Here is a 22015-nt window from a genome sequence, read left to right on the forward strand (position 1 = left end):
GTTCCTTATTGCTCCCTAGTGCGCAGACTCAGTAGCTCGCCAAATAAAGCGATATAAGTTGTGCTACAGAATTAGACAGTGGAATGCCAATCATAGGAAGAATCATAATTAAAAGTCGAGAAAATATTGTTTTAGTTAACCATGCGCAATCGTGGATCGATCGATGTAGGGCTTCTGGTTGGTGCGTGCTTAAAGAGACAGTGTACAATTTCCTTTAAAGGGTCCGCTCTCCATCTTATCAACGTGCCAAATAAAAAAAATAGGCATTAGTTCACAAGTCTACTTTAACTTAATTCATTTCCTCTTAAACTAGTCTTGCTTGTGATTACCTTGTACCATCCTCTTTAAAGTGAATGTCGTTTTGGAAATGTATAGTTTGGCAGGTTAATTATTTTCTACATTGTGAGCTTCAAAACCAAAGGTAGGCTGTTACTAAGCAACTCGTTTCCACTTTAAGAAGACTCACAGTGTAGTGTTTGAGATATTCCTTCATCTGTCAGTCCATGGATCCGTCCAGTCAGGGCAATGGGGTGGACACTAGTTCAGTATTACACAATAATAGTCTTTATTCATTCATAAAGAACATGTTCATAATTGGGAATAAAATGACCAAGGGAATCTCAACTTTTTAAACATTGTAACAGACGAGAGTAATGCAAAGCTTGCAAATGCAATATTAGTGCAAACAAAGATATTTAAAGATTCTTCCTTTAAAAAATAAATAAACTACAATATTCCAATAAGTTTCATATGATTTTTTTCTTCTTACAAATCTTTTTACTGTATCAACAAAGTCTTGCTAGCACGGTAAATACAATGAGTTGATAAAAGTGAACAAGTTAAAACAACATTTCTACAATGTTAAAGTATGTGCATGTGTATATCTCTGAGGTAAGTCTTTCTAACTTGTTGGAGCAGGACCAAATTACACCCCGTTCTCTTCTATAGAGGGCACTGCTTTGGGACCAGAACCCTCAGGTTAGTGCCCTCTATAGGGAACAGGGTGACATCTCCATCATTCCCTTCTATAGAGGGCACTGCTTTGGGACCAGAACCCTCAGGTTAGTGCCCTCTATAGGGAACAGGGTGACAGCTCCATCATTCCTTTCTTGGCTCCCTCTCTTCCTCCAGGACTCTGCTACCGCTTCAAGCCTTTCTGTGCCTGCTTCAATAGCGTGTCAAAGTCCAGCTCCTCCTCCTCACTTTTCGCTGGAGTGGCGTCCTCCTCTTCCCGATTAGAATCTGGTGAAACAAACCAGTTCAGTTACCAACATGCTATGATTTCAACCTGTTTACCCTGCAATTACATCTGCGACCCTGTGCATGTGACTTAATAAACTCATATCATCTATTTCCCAAAAGGGGAAAGCCTTCGTCCGAGAGGCCGATAAACATTCTTAATAAACATAGGGTGCCATTGTGTGGCAGGTAGCCTAGTGGTTAGGAGCGTTGGTCCAGTAACCGAAAGGTTGTTGGATCAAATCCCCGAGCTGACAAGGTCAAATCTGTTGTTCTGCCACTGATCAAGGCAGTTAACCCACTGTTCCCCAGGCGCCGAATACATGGGATGTCGATTAAGGCAGCCTCCGCACCTCTCTGATTCAGAGGGGTTGGGTTAATTGTGGAAGACACATTTCAGTTGAAGACATTCAGTTGAACAACTGAGTAGGTATCTCCCTTTCTCATTTGGGACCCTTAAAGGTTCTCACCTAGGTCGGCGTACGTAGATTTGCAGAACTGACGCCTGCCCCCGAAACAGAGGTCAAAGGGCAGCTCGTCAGGTCTCCTCAGCTTGTAGCCGTTCTCGATGGCTGAGAACGCATCTTTCATGTTGTAGAACGTCACAAAGCCGTAGTGGTCGCTATGGAAACAGAACAAAGGTTAAGAAATTGTTATTTCCTAACCACTTGACATGGACAAAGGTAAGTTACCTGGTGAAATAAGTGTTCAATAAATAAAATGAAGTATGATTATATCTAAGGGGGCCGAAAGAGTGACAGAGGTGAGGGGGACAGAGAGAGAGAGAGAGAGAGGTGAGGGGGACAGAGAGAGAGAAGTGAGGGGCCAGAGAGAGAAAGAGAGAGAGGTGATGGGACAGAGAGGGAGAGGTGAGGGGATAGAGAGAGAGAGAAGTGAGGGGACCGAGAGAGAAAGAGAGAGAGGTGATGGGGACAGAGAGGGAGAGGTGAGGGGGATAGAGAGAGAGAGAAGTGAGGGGACCGAGAGAGAAAGAGAGAGAGGTGATGGGGACAGAGAGGGAGAGGTGAAGGGACAGAGAGGGAGAGGTGAGGGGGCGAGAAGGGGAAAGAGGACAGAGAAAGTCTAGAGAAGAAAGAGTTTAAAGACACTGATGCTAATGATTTTTGTCCATCTCTTTTGATGGCAGAGAAAGAAAGACTCACCCCCTGTCTCTGAAAGTTGCTGCAACAGGGTGCATTCCTCCACCTCTCCAAACAGAAAGAAAGACTCACCCCCTGTCTCTAAAGTGCAGGGTGCATTCCTCCACCTCTCCAAACAGAGAGAAGCGTTCTCTCAGCTCCGCGTGCATCATGGTCCTCTGGATGCGGCCCACGTACACCACCCTGCGCTCGTCCTGGCCACACAAAACAACGCACCAAGGGTTGTCACTATCACAAGCCCTGCAGATTTCTACAAATGATCTTCTTAAAGTCAGATTTGAAACCCAAACATGAAGCTGAGATCTGTGAAAGGGGACACGGTGCCGCAGGTCTCTCCCAGGCACATCTGTATTGGTTTTGTTTCAGAGGAGATGAGCCTCCAGCAATGTAATTCAAATACATTGTAGTACATGCTGTTATATCACACATGCRATGATGTCAGAGGGAATTAAAGTGCTTGTTGTCTGAAACATCTGTGTTATTGTATTGTATTCCTRACCTAAATTGAAGACCAAAAAGCTCATTTTGGTTTCCAGAAATKTTTATRATATAGCCAATCTTCAATTTGCAGCTTGGCCATCTGGTGGGAACCGAAGAGGACAGTTGGCGACAATTTGGTCTCCAAATCAATCAGGAAGTAATGTCACGTTTACATTTAACATCTTAAAAAGTATTAAAAAATATATTTCTAAAATGTTAACAGCAAAAACACAAGGTGTACMACGGTTTGTAATGTACTACTCAGTACTCACTATGGCTTTTAGTTTTTGATTCCTCATCTCTTGTTGTCTCTTTCGTTTCCTGGAGTCCCTGTTGGAGCTGAAGGTTGGGGGAGGGGAGACAGCGAGGTGAGATGGACTACGGAAGACCAGTGTGGCTTTTGTATTATTAACTATCATTCAGAACTCCTTTAATAATACACAYCCCTAAAAACTTTTACAAAATACTTWWAAAAAAGTATTAATGCCATCAGTGACCTGCAGCAGTCCTTCCACCTCTGGGCCCTGCTGTGGGCCAGTGTGGAGGGGGATCTGGACCTAGATCTGGAACCAGACTGAGTCCAGGACTTTGATGTGGACCGAGCGCGGTTCCAGGACTGTGGGTAGGGGAGCCGGTACCGGCAGGGAACCGGGGAACGGGAGACGGAGCTGGAGCAAGAGGACGAGGAGGAGGAGCTGCTTTCAGAACGCCTGGACAGAACCTGGTGCGGAGGAGGATGGGGAGAGGGATGGGGCGGAGGGATGGGGAGTGGGGCGAGGAGAGGGATGGAGAAAGGAGGGATTGGGAGGGAGAGGGGGAGGGATGAGGAGAGGAAGGAGGGAGAGGGTGGGAGAGAGGGAGAGGGATGGGGAGGAGGGAGGAGGGATGGGGAGGAGAGGGAGAGGGATGGGGAGGAGAGTTATGGGAGAGGGAGGGGTAGGGAGGAGAGGGCGAGGGAGGGAGAGGTTGATGGGAGGAGAGGGATGGGATGGGGAGTGGGGAGGGAGGGGAGGAGATAGGAGGATGGGGAGGAGGAGGATGGAGGGGAAGGAGGAGAGGAAGAGGGATGGAGGAGAGGGAGAGAGGGATGGGGAGGAGAGGGAGAGGGATGGGGAGGAGAGGGAGAGGGATGGGGAGGAGAGGGAGAGGGATGGGAGGAGAGGGAGAGGGATGGGGAGGAGAGGGAGAGGGATGGCGAGGAGGGAGAGGGATGGGGAGGAGAGAGGGAGAGGAGAGGGAGGAGGGATGGGGAGAGGGAGAGGAGAGAGGAGGGGGGAGAGGAGAGGGATGGGGGAGAGGAGGAGGGATGGAGGAGAGGATGAGGAGAAGGAGAGATGGGAGGAGGAGGATTGGAGAAAGAGAAGGAGAGATGTGGGTTAAAGCAAGAAAATACATTTTGGTAAAACGTTGTGTGTAAACTTAATGACTAAAACCAGATGTAAAGTATGTAGAAGATGGTATGGAGATATTGTTATTTGAAGATCATCTTTTAGAACTAAGCAATCACCAAAAATAAAAAGTATACAGCCAGGGAGAAGTTAAAATCTCATGTCATTGATTGGGCTATAACGTTGGCAAAATGTGTAAACTGCCAAAAAAAATCTTTAAAAACATCTTTTTTTAGGTCAGCTCATGGCAAAATGTGTAAATTGGAAGAAATTAGGTTTAAAAACAGGCAATAGCAAAGTACCGTACCAGTTGGTCCACACCCACTACCATGCCCCCCTCCCCAACTCAATTCAAGGGCAATAAAGTCACCACACCACGTAACATTGCCCCTGCCTCCACCAAGCTTCAATGTCAAGAGCAAATAAACAGTCACCACCCACTACATGTCCCCAACTTCAAGTCAGAGCAAAGCACCACACCCACTACCATGCCCCCCCTCCCCAACTTCAATTCAAGAGCAATAACAGTCACCACCACCCACTACACATGCCCCCCTCCCCAACTTCAATTCAAGAGCAATAACAGTCACCACACCCCACTACCCATGCCCCCCCCTCCCCAACTTCAAGTCAAGAGCAATAACAGTCACCACACCCCCACTACCATGCCCCCCCCTCCCCAACTTCAATTCAAGAGGCAATAAGTCACCACACCCGACAAGACCATGCCCCCCCGCTCTCCCAACTTCAATTCAAGAGCAATAAGTCATCCCACCCAACTAACATGGCGCCCCCCCCCCTCCCCAACTTCAATTCAAGAGCATAAGTCACCGACACCCCACTACATGCCCCCCTCCCCAACTTCAATTCAAGAAGCAATAATCACCAACACACCACTTACGCATGCCCCCCCCTCCCCCACTTCCAATTCAAGGCAATAAGTCACGCAACCCACTACATGCCCCCCCCTCCCCAACTTCAATTCAAGAGCAATAACAGGCACCACACCCACTACATGGCCCCCCCCTCCCCAACTTCAATTCAAGAGCAATAAGTCACCACACCACTACATGCCCCCCCCCCCAACTTCAATTCAAGAGCAATAACAGTCACCACACCCACTAACATGCCCCCCCTCCCCAACTTCAATTCAAGAGCAATAACAGTCACACACCCACTAACATGCCCCCCCTCCCCAACTTCAATTCAAAGAGCAATAACAGTCACCACACCCACTAACATGCCCCCCCTCCCCAACTTCAATCAAGAGCAATAACAGTCACCCACCCACTAAGCATGCCCCCCCTCCCCAACTTCAATTCAAGAGCAATAACAGTCACCACACCACTACCATGCGCCCCCCCCCCAACTTCAATTCAAGAGCAAATAACAGTCACCACACCCACTACCATGCCCCCCCTCCCCAACTTCATTCAAGAGCAATAACAGTCACCACACCCACTACCATGCCCCCCTCCCAACTTCAATTCAAGAGCAATAACAGTCACCACACCACACCATGCCCCCCCTCCCCCAACTTCAATTCAAGAGCAATAACAGTCACCACACCCACTACCATGCCCCCCCCCCCAACTTCAATTCAAGAGACAATAACAGTCACCACACCACTAACATGCCCCCCCTCCCCAACTTCAATTCAAGAGCAATAATCAGCCACACGCCACTACATGCCCCCCCCCCCCAACTTCAATTCAAGAGCAATACAGTCACCACACCCACTAACATGCCCCCCTCCCAACTTCATTCAAGAGCAATAACAGTCCACCACACCCACTAACATGCCCCCCCCCCCCCAACTTCAATTCAAGAGCAATAAGTCCACCACACCCACTAACATGCCCCCCCCCCCAACTTCAATTCAAGAGCAATAACAGTCACCACACCCACTACCATGCCCCCCCCTCCCCAACTTCAATTCAAGAGCAATAAACAGTCACACACCCACTACCATGCCCCCCCCTCCCCAACTTTCAATTCAAGAGCATAACAGTCACCACACCCACTAACATGCCCCCCCTTCCCAACTTCAATTCAAGAGCAATAACAGTCACCACACCCACTACCATGCCCCCCTCCCCAACTTCAATTCAAGAGCAATAACAGTCACCACACCCACTAACATGCCCCCCCCCAACTTCAATTCAAGAGCAATAACAGTCACCACACCCACTACCATGCCCCCCCTCCCCAACTTCAATTCAAGAGCAATAACAGTCACCACCACCCACAACCATGCCCCCCCCAACTTCAATTCAAGGCAATAACAGTCACCACACCCACACCATGCCCCCCCTCCCCAACTTCAATTCAAGAGCAATAACAGTCACCACACCCACTACCATGCCCCCCTCCCCAACTTCAATTAAGAGCAATAACAGTCACCACACCCACTAACATGCCCCCCCCTCCCCTTCAATTCAAGAGCATAACAGTCACCACACCCACTAACATGCCCCCCCCCCCCAACTTCAATTCAAGAGCAATAACAGTCACCACACCCACTAACATGCCCCCCCCAACTTCAATTCAAGAGCAATAACAGTCACCACACCACTAACATGCCCCCCCCCCTCCCTTCAATCAAGAGCAAAACAGTCACCACACCCACTAACATGCCCCCCCCCCTCAACTTAATTCAAGAGCATAACAGCACCACACAGATCTGAACCTACCTCTTTCGGTGTGGAGAGCGAGACCTGGATCGAGAGGAGGAGAGGATGAGGAAGATGATGATGATGAAGAAGGGGACCTAGAGCTAGAGTCTGAGCATGAAGACCTTGTCCGATAGCGCCGGACGACCTCCTACCTCTGGCAGGGGGACTGGGTGAAGGAGGGGAAGGGATGCAGGGGCTGGTTCTCTCTTCCTGTGTCTCCCCTGCATGAATGGCGTCCGTCCTAGAGGGGGAGCTCTCTGTAGATGGCGGAGCAGAGTCTGAGGGAAGTTTCGTCTCTGGAACAGTCCTGGAGTCCATTGGCTGCTGCTGGCGCAAATTTTCCCAGAGTTCTGCGTGCCAGGCACTGAGGAGGGGTTGGGATTGGTTGGTGGTCGGGGAGTATCGTTTGTTTTTTGCTGCATAGCATAGTAGTATTATCCCTGGTTGATCCTGAGATAGACAGTAGTCGTGGTCCGAGGAGACAGATACTGGTGTCTGGAACTCAGGGGTGGACAGGGGGCTTTGGGTGGAGGGGGTGGGCCTTTTTGGGTGTTAGAGGACGGGTTTGATGATGGATGGCCTTGGGAGGGAGAGGTTTGGGGGTCGCCGGTTGCTTCCTCTGAGGTGCGACAGGGGTAAGCGGTTTCCAGCGCGGCTGGGCAGGGGCCTGTTCCTGAGTGCTGAGAACATTCTGGATGCTGAGAGGTTCCTGAGTATCGCAACGTTCCAGAGTTCTGAGGGGGTCCCGAGAGTTGCTGAGGGTTCCCGGAGTTCTGAGGGGTCCCGGAGTTCTGAGGGGTTCCGGAGTTCTGAGGGGTTCCGGAGTTCTGAGGGGTTCCGGAGTTCTGAGGGGTTCCGGAGTTCTGAGGGGTCCCGGAGTTCTGAGGGGTTTGAGTGTGTTGACAAGTTCTGGAAAGCCAGCAGGTTCTGGAAGACAGAGTTTTTCTTGGGTGCTGAGGAGATAGGCACCCAGCAGTGTCAGCATCCCTGAAAGAAAGCAACAAACCAGATGATAAACTGAAGTTCTGAGAATAACCACAGCAAAGTCCTCTGAGCAACTGTGTGGACTAAACTAGAAATGAAGTCGAAGAACCAGTTCATCCCAAATGGCGCCCTATTCCCTTTATAGTGCACTAGTTTTGACCAGTGCCCATATTTGGCTCTGGTCAAAAGTAGTGCACCAAGGAGGTAATAGGGTGCAAGTCTCCAGGCGGAGTCTTTCTGCATAATAGAAAGGACCGTCCTTTAACTCACCTTCAGTGTTACTGCTCAGCTCTTCAACTCCAACAGGGCTCCTATCTGGACTGCCGTCAGGTTCACTCTCAGTCTCCTCTTTGGCTGTGGGAAGAGACACAGCCATGAGGGAGGCAAGATCAGGGGTTGAATCTTACAGTAGGAGTGCTGATTTAGGATCTGTTGTGCCTTTTTCCAGCACCATGTTTAAGATGACARGGACAGGGGTAGCTGGGATGTATGCATCAACCAAATCAATACATCTGAATGCAAATCCCACAATGGATGGGACGTAGGATAGCTGGAAGAAGAACAGGAGAGAGTTAATAACAAAACCCCACTGATCCCTCACTCACCTTGTGTCTCCTCAAACCGCTCCAGAAGGCTGGTCAGATCTGTGGCTTCGATTCCTGCAACGTGACCAAGAGAAATCAGTTTCWGAATGCAGGGACGGTAGCAGTTCATCAAGGTGAACGTTCTGCTGGTCTAGTGTTCTAARCTGCTTCCTCCAGAACACATACACCSCCRCAGCATGGGTTCCAGACCCCTGCTATTTCMGCAACTCTCTTTTTCMTCTCCATCTTTCCTATCTGATAAATGTGASTGGGACTGCCCCACTCCTTACAAAAYAAATACAAAACTATAAACACGTTCTGAAAAGCAGTCGTCAATCTAGTACATGTTTAAAGCTTTGATTCCTTCAGCTGAACATGGAGACAACMATCTCTTTCTGAATGAGGCTTAGAAAGAATGACACAGGATATCAAAGTCATCACAAATGATACATTTTTGTTCATTTCACACCAGCTCTAACTAAATCACAAATCATCCACTTTTATCTCTAGCTTAATTAGCTTTATCTGAAGAAATACATACTCAGGGTGTAGGTTCCCCTAGGTACAGATCTAGGATCAGATTCCACTYCCCCAATCCTAACCTTAACCTGTAGTAAGTAAAATGATAAACTGACCCAAAATCAGAGTCARCTTCACCCTACACCAAAATATATTGTTTRTGTGTGTGTTATGGCTCATCTGGCTTACCTGTGCCGCAGGTGGGGGTCTGTATGCAGGTGCTACTCTCTGGAGATGTGGACAGTTGGACATGGGGGAGGTTCCCAAGGGCTACCCGCTTTGCCCTCTCCATCTCTGGGTAAGGAGCAACAACRGCATGGGTGGGTGGATGGACTGAGGGTCTGGAGGACGGACTTGCCATTACTGGTGCACTTGGGGAAAACTTGGACCCTTCTGGTACGGTCTCGACCCCTTTCCTTGGACTGAGAGAGCGAAGCTGATCCCCTTGTTTCGTGGTCTCTGCAGTGTTTTGGGTGTGAAGTGCTTTCCGTAATGGTTGTTTGGTGGAGAACCTCCGCTGGATCTCAAGGAGGAGACTGGTGCTCTTCAGGCTTGGATCCCGGTTGCAGAACACCATTTTGGGCTTGGGCGCCGGAGACTCCTGGGTGGTGGACAGAGGTAGAGATTGTTCCTGCTTCTCCTGGTTGGTCCCATGGCTCCTATCAAATCCATCCAAAGATGGGCGGGTTCCTGGTAGTGGGACCAGGACAGGGTTTGGGGGGTCGCTACTGACAGCAACAGCACTCTTTTCTGGGCTCGTCCTGTTCTGGCCCAGACCCGCCACTGAGTTGGAGTTCAGGTTGGGACTTGGTAAGGGACTAGCAGGAGAGATGGTCTCAGTCCAAATACGCTTTAATACACCAACATAATTAGCAGATTTAGCTTCCATTGAGTTGCGTTTGGGCTTTAAAGCTGAGCTGGCAGGAGAAGTCTTAGTCCCACTTCTTACAGGCTTTGATCCATTGATGCCAATGCCTTTACCAGGTTTACTGGGACAAGCAGGAGAGACAATCTTTGTCCTAGTCTTAGATATAGGCTTGAATCCACTGACATCATCCCCTGTTTTACYTCCTATGTAATGATGTGTGGTCGTTGGTCCCAAAACGTTATATTTAGGTCCTTGCAAATAGGGTATAGGAGGCAACTCCTTGGGGGTTTCAGGTAGAGAGGGCCATTTGGTGGTGTAATTCTCAGGTTTCACCACCAGGGGTAGTATTTTCTGCTGGCGCAGCAGGCGGTACTGCTGAAGACTGAGGGCCGGTCTGGGCTTGGACTCGCCTTGCTGTGGTGGAGGCTCCGACGACGACTTATCTCCGGTCCTTTCAGGTATGTCAGTTACAACCGGGTGTTGGTTGTCCTTTGAAGATGCTGCTGAAGACTCTGGAGAGGATGTTGTGAGGGAAATGGTCGTTGTTTTCGTGTCGTTGTTGAAGTCAAAAATGGGGATTTGGCTGGTGAGCTCGCTCAAGTCCGGGAGCACGTTTAAGTCAAGTTCGTCTGTTTCTGGTAGCTCGTAGGATGTCACCAGGACGGGTCCGAAGCTCACTCTTTTTTTGTTCTTGGTCTTCTGGCCTTCTTGGGACACGTCCCACTTCACAAGTAGACTTTTTAGTTGCTTCACTTCTTCACCTTTACTTCCCTGTTCTCCACCCCCCTCTTTCTCATCCTTCATCCCTCCTCCCGAGGGACACTCGTCATCTGATCCGTCCACATCAATTTCCTCATCGCTCTCTTCCGAACCAGGCTTCGTATACCTCCACACCTCGCCCTCCAGGGGTACTCTCTGGTCCGCGCTCCGTTCCCCCAGGGAGGAGGCCTCCTGCCTGGATGTGCCGACCCAGTCCTTCYCCTCCTCATCCAGGCACACCCTSAGGCAGTAGGGGTGCATGAGTTTCACCAGGTCCACCAGGGACACTGTAGAGGAGTAGCCATGGTCCTTCTCTACAGAGTTCAGCGCTCTGACTTCTGATTGGTCAAGGAAAAGTTTTCCCGAGTCCTGATTGGTCAGATTGAAGCCCCGAGGCGGACTGTGAATGTGGACCTTGCCGCCCTCCTCCTCCTCTCCATCGCTCCTCTGTATGGATGTGGAAGAGCCCTGGGCTCTGGGAGTTAGCCTAGCCCTCCTGGGTCTGTCAGTAATGACTGTCTCAACCTGTAAGGAAGAATGACGTCAAGACTGTTAYTCCAGCAGAGCCAGCTATGCTCATAATCGTGCTCGCCATTTCTCTATTTTTAATAAAGATATCATTCTCTGTATTATTTTTCATGACAAACTCAATCCCATAGTCTAGTACACTAATATTTTTTGTATATGATTTCCAAACTATGACACAACCCAATCCCATACAAATGTATGTCAAATTCATTATGATATACATTTTATTTAGTACATTAAAACGAATGTAAATCTTTAACCGTTTTTCTTATTTGAAATCAAACAAGTTACTCCAGCGCAGGGCTCTTCCTATGGTACTCATAACGTGAATGTGCCTCGAGAGGAATATTTATCTTGCATAGAAATAGATAATTCTACAATGGGGTTGTCCGATTTTTCTATTCGTAACTCGTTTTGTTTGCAGAGGAAAAGTAAATGTTGACTGTTCCAGCATCTTCAAAGTGCCCCTCGACAGAATTATTTTCTTTGCGTGACGGTGCATGCGCGGCCACGCAGATTAAATATCAGCCCGCGCAGAGAAGCACGAGACTGAACCTCACTCGACTTTCTAGTTTCCCCCGTTAGTTAACACTATCAACGTTTCCCTCTACTGTGGGAATTGGGATCGAATCAACGAAATGTTAGCCCCTTTCAATGCAACATACCGAAACAAAACGAACTACGCAAGATAGTATATACAAAACGAACTACGCAAGACTTAGTATGCAAAACGAACTACGCAAGACTTAGTATGCAAAACCAACTACGCAAGACTTAGTATACAAAACCAACTACGCAAGACTTAGTATACAAAACCAACTGTGCAAGAGATTTTCTTGTAGGCAGAGCTCATCGGAGTAGGATTCTATTGCACTGACAAGCACCACTACACAGACCAGTGCACCATAACCAATCAGAGCTGCACTAGGCCTATATGAAAATAGCCATTGCCATATATGGATCATATATGGCCACTGGACAGTATGCGCTTGTTTTGAGATCAAAGCGAGAGCTGCATGTAGGCACCTGTGCACATCTGTTCATATCCTCTGCTAGTTAGTGTGTTATTAGCCCAGTTATAGATACGTTTGTACTTAACAATGGGGGGAGTGGTTGCTTCCTACAAGAGCACAAAACGTTTGTATTTCTAGACATCTTTGAAAAGCCAGTCAGGTAAAGAGCATTTGCATGTCTTAAAGGGGCAGTGTTGTATTTTGAGACGGCCTTGAATAAGCTAAGTAGCCAATAGGCAGAGGGTAGCATAATTTGTCTGATTCTCTGTAATAAYGGTATGGGAATAATTATGCATTTTATTTTGTAAAGTGGTTTCTTGCATCAAACAACATTTTTCARTCACCTCCTTGTATGAAGRACAAGTGGATAAACAGGTTCATGTCAAGCCCTRCATGTTTCCCCCCCAAAAGTCTCATGGAATGTASGCCTATATTGAACACCACACATTGGCTGCTACTGYAGGCTGAATGATAGAACAGGTATTTCCATGTTAAAAYGTTATGGGAGGCATTTGTCTCCCTTGTTTCTGATGGTAGGCTACTCTGGTAGGCCTACATGATGATCAAATAGCCACAGTAGCCTACTAACTAACTTAAAGTTGGTACAGGCTCAGTGGTCACAATAAACGCGTGCCGGAAGTTCCACAGAATTTTCACAATGTTCAAGTTTGCAGTCAGCAGACCTGAAATTTGCTCAGGGACGGAAAAAATCGAAGCGCCACAGCTAAATGACTGTTCTGCAACAGAAACAGTTTACTCCAAATGGAAAACGTTTTGCAATATAAATCGAGTTTCTATTGAACAAATTCAAGTAGGACCCTCCCCGTTTCATTATGTTTGCTTCTTAAACAGTAAACGGTTTCCGTTGCAAGATGTAATAAATACACCCCAGGTTAGTTACAAATAGGGTTGGAGTGAAAACCTACAGGAGGGTTGCTTCCAGGAACAGGGTTGGAGTGAAAACCTACAGGAGGGTTGCTTCCAGGAACAGGGTTGGAGTGAAAACCTACAGGAGGATAGCTTCCAGGAACAGGATTGGAGTGAAAACCTACAGGAGGATAGCTTCCAGGAACAGGGTTGGAGTGAAAACCTACAGGAGGGTAGCTTCCAGGAACAGGGTTGGAGTGAAAACCTACAGGAGGATAGCTTTTCGCAGGAATAGGAGGTTGGAGTGAAAACCTACAGGAGGATAGCTTCCAGGAACAGGGTTTGGAGTGAAAACCTACAGGAGGATAGCTTCCAGGAACAGGGTTGGAGTGAAAACCTACAGGAGGTAGCTTCCAGGAAACAGGGTTGGAGTGAAAACCTACAGGAGGAATAGCCTTCCAGGAACAGGGTTGGAGTGAAAACCTACAGGAGGTAGCTTCCAGGAACAGGTTGGAGTGAAAACCTACAGGAGGGTAGCTTCCAGGAACAGGGTTGGAGTGAACCTACAGGGAGGATAGCTTCCAGGAACAGGGTTGGAGTGAAAACCTACAGGAGGATAGCTTCCAGGACAGGGTTGGAGTGAAAACCTACAGGAGGGTTGCTTCCAGGAACAGGGTTGGAGTGAAACCTACAGGAGGATAGCTTCCAGGAACAGGGTGGAGTGAAACCTACAGGAGGATAGCTTCCAGGAAACGGGTTGGAGTGAAAACCTACAGGAGGATGGCTTCCAGGAACAGGGTTGGAGTGAAAACCTACAGGAGGATAGCTTCCAGGAACAGGGTTGGAGTGAAAACCTACAGGAGGGTAGCTTCCAGGAACAGGGTTGGAGTGAAAACCTCAGGAGGTAGCTTCCAGGAAAAGGGTTGGAGTGAAAACCTACAGGAGGATAGCTTCAGGAACAGGGTTGGAGTGAAAACCTACAGGAGGATAGCTTCCAGGAACAGGGTTGGAGTGAAAACCTACAGGAGGATAGCTTCCAGGAAAAGGGTTGGAGTGAAAACCTACAGGAGGATAGCTTCCAGGAACAGGGTTGGAGTGAATACCTACAGGAGGATAGCTTCCAGGAAAAGGGTTGGAGTGAAACCTGCAGGAGGATAGCTTCCAGGAACAGGGTTGGGAGTGAATACCTACAGGAGATAGCTTCAGGAACAGGGTTGGAGTGAATACCTACGGAGGATAGCTTCCAGGAACAGGGTTGGAGTGAATACCTACAGGAGGATAGCTTCCAGGAACAGGGTTGGAGTGAATACCTACAGGAGGATAGCTTCCAGGAACAGGGTTGGAGTGAATACCTCAGGAGGATAGCTTCCAGGAACAGGGTTGGAGTGAATACCTACAGGAGGATAGCTTCCAGGAACAGGGTTGAGTGAAAACCTACAGGAGGATAGCTTCCAGGAACAGGGTTGGAGTGAAAACCTGCAGGAGGATGCTTCCAGAAACAGGGGTTGGAGAGCACTCTTCTAGTGGTTCTTTTATCATTGAAATGACCTCTGTAAACCTAGATTAACGGGTGGGATTACCAGTAGTAGTACGGCTAATCTTAATCTGACACACACACTTCCATAAAACAGAAAGGGATGAGGTTTCTACCTTTCCAACAGAGGAAGAGGGGGATGAAGATGAAGAGGGGGTCTTTATGGAACGAAAGAGTGCTTCTTTATCAGGTGGAGACCGTGTGAAACTCAGCAGCCGCCTCAACTGGAGAAACACACCAAACAGGAGAAATACAGTAATTACAAAACAACAATCACGTCCTCCCACAGACACCATTTTCACCATGACTTCCAGATAAAACCAAAATAAAAGCAGTACCCCTGATTGTCATCAAATCAACAACACCTGGGACTGTATTCACACAGCGTCTCAGAGTAGGACTGCTGGTTACTCTGAATCACACACACAGACCCACACTTGGTTTTACCCACCGGTGAGTTGTCCCGTAGCCTCTGGTCAGAGAARAGCCCAGTGTCAGGCAGGGTGTCAAAGGGAGACAGGGTCTCATCRTCAACACTGTCCAGTATCTCTGTTAGAGCTGTCAACAACGTGGACTCACTCTCCTCATCCAGTCTGCTCCTAGTCTGAAAAACAAATGTCATTCATTTCTGAAATAAATTGAATTAATAAAGAATAATACAAATGGCATCTCTCATTTCTGTTTCTAATTGGACAAGTTAATGTAAACCAGGAGTTTTTCTGCACACGAATCCAAATTGACACTAGAAAATGCAGGGGGCCCCACTTGGAAAGATGATATTCCCTAGTTAACGCTGCGTGTTGATATTTACTCAGCTTTAGGTCCCGCAGGCTGTCCCAACTCATAATAACGACAGGAAAGAGCATTCTAGTAGTGTAAAAGGCCCTTAGTTGACACTAAAAGGTTGTACTCTAGACCCATTTGAAGATTATAAAAAATCTGAATTTGTTTGATAAGATCACATATTTTCTCAGGGGACCCCAGATTGGGTCAAGACCTGAAGTTTGGGAACCACTGATGTAGAACCTGTCTCGGATGGGAACAGGGTCTACATCAGGGGCGTATTCATTACGGAAACCGTTTAAGACCCAAACGGTAGCAAASAACAAAGTTAGAGTTTCTATTGGACAAATTCAGGTAGTYCCCTCCCCGTTTCGTTTGCCTTCTTTTAAGAAACGTTTTACAACAGAATCAGCGTAATGAATACACCCCAGTATATCTGAATGTTGGCCAACATTGTGTCCTGATACTGACCTCTGCAGCTACGGCGGAGTCTTCAAACATAGCCAGGATGGAAGGGTCCAGGCAGGAGTGAGTGTCCATTTCCAGATCACTGACTTCCCCTTTACCCAGGACAGCCTGTAACAAGAAACAAGATCAGAAAGGGAGAACAAGTTCAATCACAAGTCAGGCAAATAGGCTGCCCAATTATTGGAAAAAGATCTGATCTGATTGGTCAAAAGAGCAAGCAAAAATATCTGAATTGGGCCTCCTGTGTAAACGCAGCCTACAGAAACAGTTGCTCGATCATAAGTCTTTTTGTGATTCCCCGCATCCCATCTCCTCGTCTCTTTCCCAACCGTATTGGAGGAGAAAGTCCAAAGGTCCCTCCCTTCTTACGTTCTTCTTTAATGTATTTACAGAAAGTGGCAAAGAGGAAGGATGGGGGGAAGTCGCTCTGGATAAGAACGTCTGCTAAATGACTAAAATCTAAATGTAAAATTAATTAAGGAAAGATTGAGAAAGTTAACACATTTCTACTAAAAGACACTTGAGTAACATAACTCAAAGAGCAGTCTGAATACAATAAAACAAGCTGCTAGTCATTAGTGTTTGTTGAGGCTGCGTTTGTATGCTTCCTCCCATCAGACTGAGTGTGTGTGCATGTTTTCAGACTGTTGAAGAGCCCTGTGGCGGGGGCGGAGGGGAATGTTCGGACAGTCATTCCCACTCTTCAGTTTGATGTATCCAACGAGGTGTAAAAACAGCAGCACAAAGTGTCTCGCATCATAAGGACATGAGTTGGCTTGTCATAAAAAGTGACAGTTAGCCCATAGCACACTAGTCCGCACTCTCACTCCTTGACAACAACGGGCCCCTCCCTGGGTGTGGTGGTGGTTGTTGCTGGGACACTGTCTGTCTATAATATGATTATGGGCCTACGTCCCTACACCCTATTCCCAAACGCAGTGCACTACTTATGACCAGGGCTTATAGATCCAAATGGATCTTGAGAAACGTGATAGTCACAAGCTGCATCCCATATGGCATCCTATTACATATGAAGTGCAGTGCACTACTTTTGACCAAGGCCCATTCTCTGGTCAAAAGTAGTGCACTATAGGGAGTAGGGTGCCATTTGGGAGAGTTTCCAGTCAGTGTTGTTTTCTCAGTGTCACCCAACCAATAGGTGTGTGGGAGATGAGATCCGACTGCGAACAGTAACAATGGGAGCATTGTAAAATGCTCAGACTGGGGAAAACAGAAAAGCGTCGCGTAACGTTATTTTTTTATTTGGCCTTTATTTATTATTGAGCCCGTTCCAAATGGTACCCTATTCCTTATATAGTACACTACTTTGGACCAGAGCCCATTGGGTCCCTATGCACTAATCCCTCATTACCTCTCAGGAAATATAAATGATTTTAATTGATGCGGGGATAGTACAGTAGTACAAAGACGTGGACAGCGTTGAAATAGGCCATTGTAGGCTACTAGGTGCCTGACACTCACTCCTATTAACGTCAATGTTAGGCCTATACAATCACACTAGTTACAACTCTGTTTATCATGAACGTTTCCCACAAGAGTAGAGCGGCTATAGCTAGTTCAGTAAAACAAGACCCTGGGTGTGAGACCAGTGTTGACAGGTGTTAATGATATATGGAGAATATTTACTGAAATGGGTGGTACGCAAAGGCAATTGAAATGCTATAAAAACGAGTAAAATAAGGGTGTATTGTAGCGGAATTAGATGTACCTCTGTATGAGTCCATGGTTGACATAGGTAACATGCCCAACACTTGGACCGTAACAGTTACAACATTACAAAAGTAATGTGTCCCTGTCTGAATATGTATGGGACAGTGAGTGTGTGTGTACGTTCCAGTACTCTGCTAAATATGCATATCGGCAGCCACGTGAATGCAGAATAAACTCAACAATTGAATCTTATAATTTGCTTTTGATTGACGCCAACCGACAATTCATTGTTGCCAGCTTCCGCATACCCAACACGACCAGTCTTTAGGTGTCCAGCAACTATAAACGTTAGCAGCAGACAGAATATCGCCTTTTCCGAGTAGAGAAGAAACTTGGCTGACTCCTTACATAATTATAGCACATTACATTTACTGTCACGGCAACTTAGACAGGTATTACTTTGCAGAAAGCCAATGAAATTGTTTTATGCAGAACTAAATCGTGAAATAATGGAGACATTATAGTTGAATACTTGTGTCACCAGCAGTTATTTTCCCATGCCACCATGCGACTCGCAGCTAACGTTAGCTACTACTAGCCGTTCACATCCACGTGTAGGCACCGCGTGCTGGTTTGCCTTTTTCAAACACGAAAAATAGTCAAAGCCAAGTGGTACAAGTCATTTTTATTTGGCCACATGTATGCTGAAAAATTATGTATCAAAGCCGTACCTCATTGAATGTGTTTGTGGTCAGAAAGTCCGTGTTGCCGGTGATTATAAGCTGATCTTTTCCACGCCACTGCGCCGCCATTTTACAGATCCTCACATGGCTTCGTTCAGCTATAGCTAGTAGCGTTGCCATTGGTCAGCGCACCGACACGTGGTCGCCAGCACACGGAAGTTACCGGTAAACGCAGATCTGGGATCAATGTATCTTGCTCAAATCATAACCAAGTACTGTTTTGCAAGTAAGAGCAAAACTGACCGGAAATCAGATCGTCATCCGATTCGCTTTGGCCTCTGCAGAAAGCCCCAAATTAAATATCTTTGATATGTCAAATCTTAATCATGTCAAAGTCAACGCAAACGAAGAACAGATTTTATACCTGTCAAATAAATGTTTTCTAGTTTTATGTCCAACCCAACTGCAACGCCAGAGTGGCAGTTTGAAGTTTGACTCAAATACAAAAAAATWATGTATATAGTTGAGTCAAATCTGATATTTTTCCTGTAGTCTGCACAGACAAAAAGCACATGGAATCAGATATTTCAAGCCACATTTTGAAATCACATAAATCTGATTCCTGGCCATGTGACTTGTCTGAAAGGTCAAATGCCCTTAAGTGGTTTCTAGACTGTGATTTAGCATATATTGTTGCTTGCTAGCTACTCTCTTGACAGTTTGACAAGAACATCTGGTAGCTCACAAGTTTGTTCATTGTTTGAACAAAGCATGTGAAAGCTAAACAGCTACATAGCTAGCTAGTTGAATGCTGTGGCTAGCCAAAAAGGACTATTTTTGAAAGTTGGATCGTCTTACCCTTTGAGGCTTTAAAAGTGTTCTTACACTAAGATTTCAAACATTCAAAGCAACTGGGGGAGACTTTCATATCGAACATTAAAAGCATCTGGGGTAGACTTTCATATCGAACATTAAAAGCATCTGGGGTAGACTGCATGCTACAAAACAATTTCTGATTGAGAGGAAGAATGGGCACCACCACCAATCAGCCTATGCCCCTGCACACACCCGCCATTACCATGACAACTAGAGTAGCCATGTCAGTCTGAACACATCTGACATTTGAACAGATATTTCACCGGGTGTATAAATGTGAAGCATCCGCTGGGCGTTTCCACTCACTACCAAATATGGTAGTGAGTAGGAAGCCCAGTTGCCGGCAATGGGAGAAGATAGAATGAGATGGGAGAAGATGGAATTGCAGACATTCTGCAAATCTTCTCATCGATTAAACATTTGATCTCAATACAGTTTTCTGTTCCCAATACTATAAACTGTTACGAACAGAGTGGACTAAGTTTTGTAGACTTTACGATTTTCAAAGTTTCCAAATATGGCATTGTTTAGAAGGAGTGCAAAGGCGAATTGAGTTATTGCACATGTGCACTTCACAGAGTAGGCGTTCCCTAACGGAAATATGACGCCCCCAAACTACTTCCCCCAGCTATGTCTGCACCTGTTACGAAAAGTCACTTCTAGTCGTAGCTGTATCGAAGTGGTATGTTTTTAGGGGGTCCAGTATACCTCTGTTTTACGCCGCAAATTATAAGGTTGGTTGTTTAGCAACAAACTGATGCTTGCGCAACTATGGGGCAAAACACACTGGGTTGGCTTAGATTGTTGACAACATGGAAACTAGATTTCATCTCCAATATTAATTGAAAAGATAAATACATTTGCACATTGAGCACTTGTTGACTCTCAAATACATCATTACAGGTGCTGGTTAGATAACTAGCTGAAAAGAGACACATACGATTCCCCACAAGGCAGCTTCTTGTCATTGTTGCTAATTATCTGGCCATCCAGAATCACAACACACAGCTTTCTGCCCGTTGTAAACTAACCCATCTTTTGTTTTCTTCATTATTACAAAAGTGCCATCTAGTGGCATGAGGATGCACAATCAAAAACAATGTAGACTCCAGAATGTGCAGGAATCTCAATCCACAATATTCTGAACAGTTTCCAGTTTGAAGTAGACTTCTTATTGCAGATGTTTGCTCCCGGAGTTAGCTAACTTAATCGCTAGTTGAATAGTACATTTTACCTTCGTTGTTAACGTTATTTTTTGTGGTTAAAGCTAATGACGTTTGTGGTTAAAGCTAATACACCATTAAAAAGGTCAGAATGCACGTCCACCATGGTACACATTCCATCGTCTACCAACTGCGGAACAAGACAAGCAATTGTGGTTGCGAAATCTCAAATTAAAGAACCGCCGAAGACTCGTTCCACTTTGTTGACAAAGTCGAGAACCCTTACCCAACGCTATGACTAGGCTACGATAGAGCCCCAGAGAAGACACGGCAACGACAGTTGCAGTCACTGACAACATTACGACAGCAGGTTGGTGTTTTCAGCTCACTGACCAGGCAAACAGTTTTTATTAGTTCACTTMCAAAATGTCWRTGTTATTGATCAGATATTCCAGTGCCATTGCCTGTCCAAGCTTACAATGACAACTATTATTTTATGCTTAACCGTGAAGATGACTGTAGTCAAGCAGGGAGGAGTGGGTCACCTCCTGCATCCCAGGGCTTCTCTGATGCTCAGTCACAATGGATGGATCTTATGCTGGAGGACCACAACTATTGCAGTCAAACTATACAGATCAGCARTGGCATGGAGATGACCCAGGTATCCAATGAGGGATCGAGAACTTTTGCCGACAGTCTGGTTGCCAAACCTGCAGATACTATATTATATAAAGGACTACCATTGCTTGCCTTTCATACCCATGTATCATGTTTACAGCCTTTTGCTCCTACATCATTTTCAGTGCATGTAGTGGACAAGACACTGATGACCCTCAGGAAACTTAGACTCAACTTGGTCATGGCTGATTTAACACAGCGCTTTGGTGTCACACAGTCTAAAACATTTAGACTCACAGAGTGAATCTTACGGCCATTATTATGCCAGCAACACTGTAAAGTATTTAGTGGCTGTTGCTCCTTGTGGAGTAGTTGTGTTCATTTCAGATGTCTATGGTGGCAGGTGCAGTGATAAATACACAACACAGCACTCAGGCTTTTCTGGATTACCTTCGCTCTGGGGATGAGGCGACTGGGGKTCGTGGATTTAACATCCGGGAYGTACCGGATGAACGTAGAGTGWCCTTGGTCATTMCAGCGTTCACGTGCMAAGGAGGGCAGCTCACCTGTGAGAAGGYCACCAACGCTCGGCGTATTGCAAACGTCCGCATCCATGTCGAAAGGGCAATACAGCGTTTGAAAGACTGTGCCAATCACACTGGTCTCCAAAATCGATAAAATACTACATATCTGTGCTGGCCTTGTGAATCTGAGAGGGGAGCTTATTTCCAGCAAGTAGTGTGGGGTGGGGGGGGGGGGGGGGGGGGGTACTAGTAACCTCATTAACTGCAATGTATGTTTCAATGTAACTGAATTTTATTGAAAACATGAAATACAGTGACTCTGAACAAATGATGTACAACTTGGTAGTAAATTTAACACTGACAGATGATAACCTACTTTTCTTTAAATATTTTGTTGCAGTAGTGACATAACATAACCAAATGATTAGGCAACATAAGCAAAAAGGTTGGTAGTGGGCATGACAAAATGATTACAGAGAGTCGACTACATTATTGGTTTCAGTCAAGATGATGTGAACTCCATTTTCATAATGAATACAGCATAACAATCCATAATGAGTAAAACATATCTCTCTCTCAATACATTGAGATGATTTAGTGGCAGTTATCACCCTTTTTAAAACACAATATC

At 46.3% G+C, this 22015-nt stretch overlaps 1 protein-coding gene across 1 annotated transcript; it reads right to left on the bottom strand.

Annotated features, from left to right (window-relative positions):
* Positions 1 to 541: 541 nt before the first annotated feature.
* On the bottom strand, positions 542 to 18402 carry LOC112074529 (peroxisome proliferator-activated receptor gamma coactivator-related protein 1). The gene is given in 18 exon segments (XM_024141690.2): positions 542 to 1242; positions 1710 to 1861; positions 2472 to 2593; positions 3152 to 3218; positions 3377 to 3589; positions 6945 to 7083; positions 7086 to 7286; positions 7289 to 7321; positions 7324 to 7383; positions 7386 to 7456; positions 7458 to 7929; positions 8197 to 8280; positions 8532 to 8585; positions 9219 to 11181; positions 14715 to 14822; positions 15050 to 15202; positions 15853 to 15957; positions 18252 to 18402. Coding segments are annotated over 18 exon segments (4233 nt in total). The 5' UTR covers positions 18384 to 18402; the 3' UTR covers positions 542 to 1138.
* Between the last annotated feature and the right edge of the window lie 3613 nt (positions 18403 to 22015).

This window comes from Salvelinus sp. IW2-2015, unplaced genomic scaffold (assembly GCF_002910315.2).
Source record: "Salvelinus sp. IW2-2015 unplaced genomic scaffold, ASM291031v2 Un_scaffold2671, whole genome shotgun sequence".
Taxonomy (NCBI): domain Eukaryota; kingdom Metazoa; phylum Chordata; class Actinopteri; order Salmoniformes; family Salmonidae; genus Salvelinus; species Salvelinus sp. IW2-2015.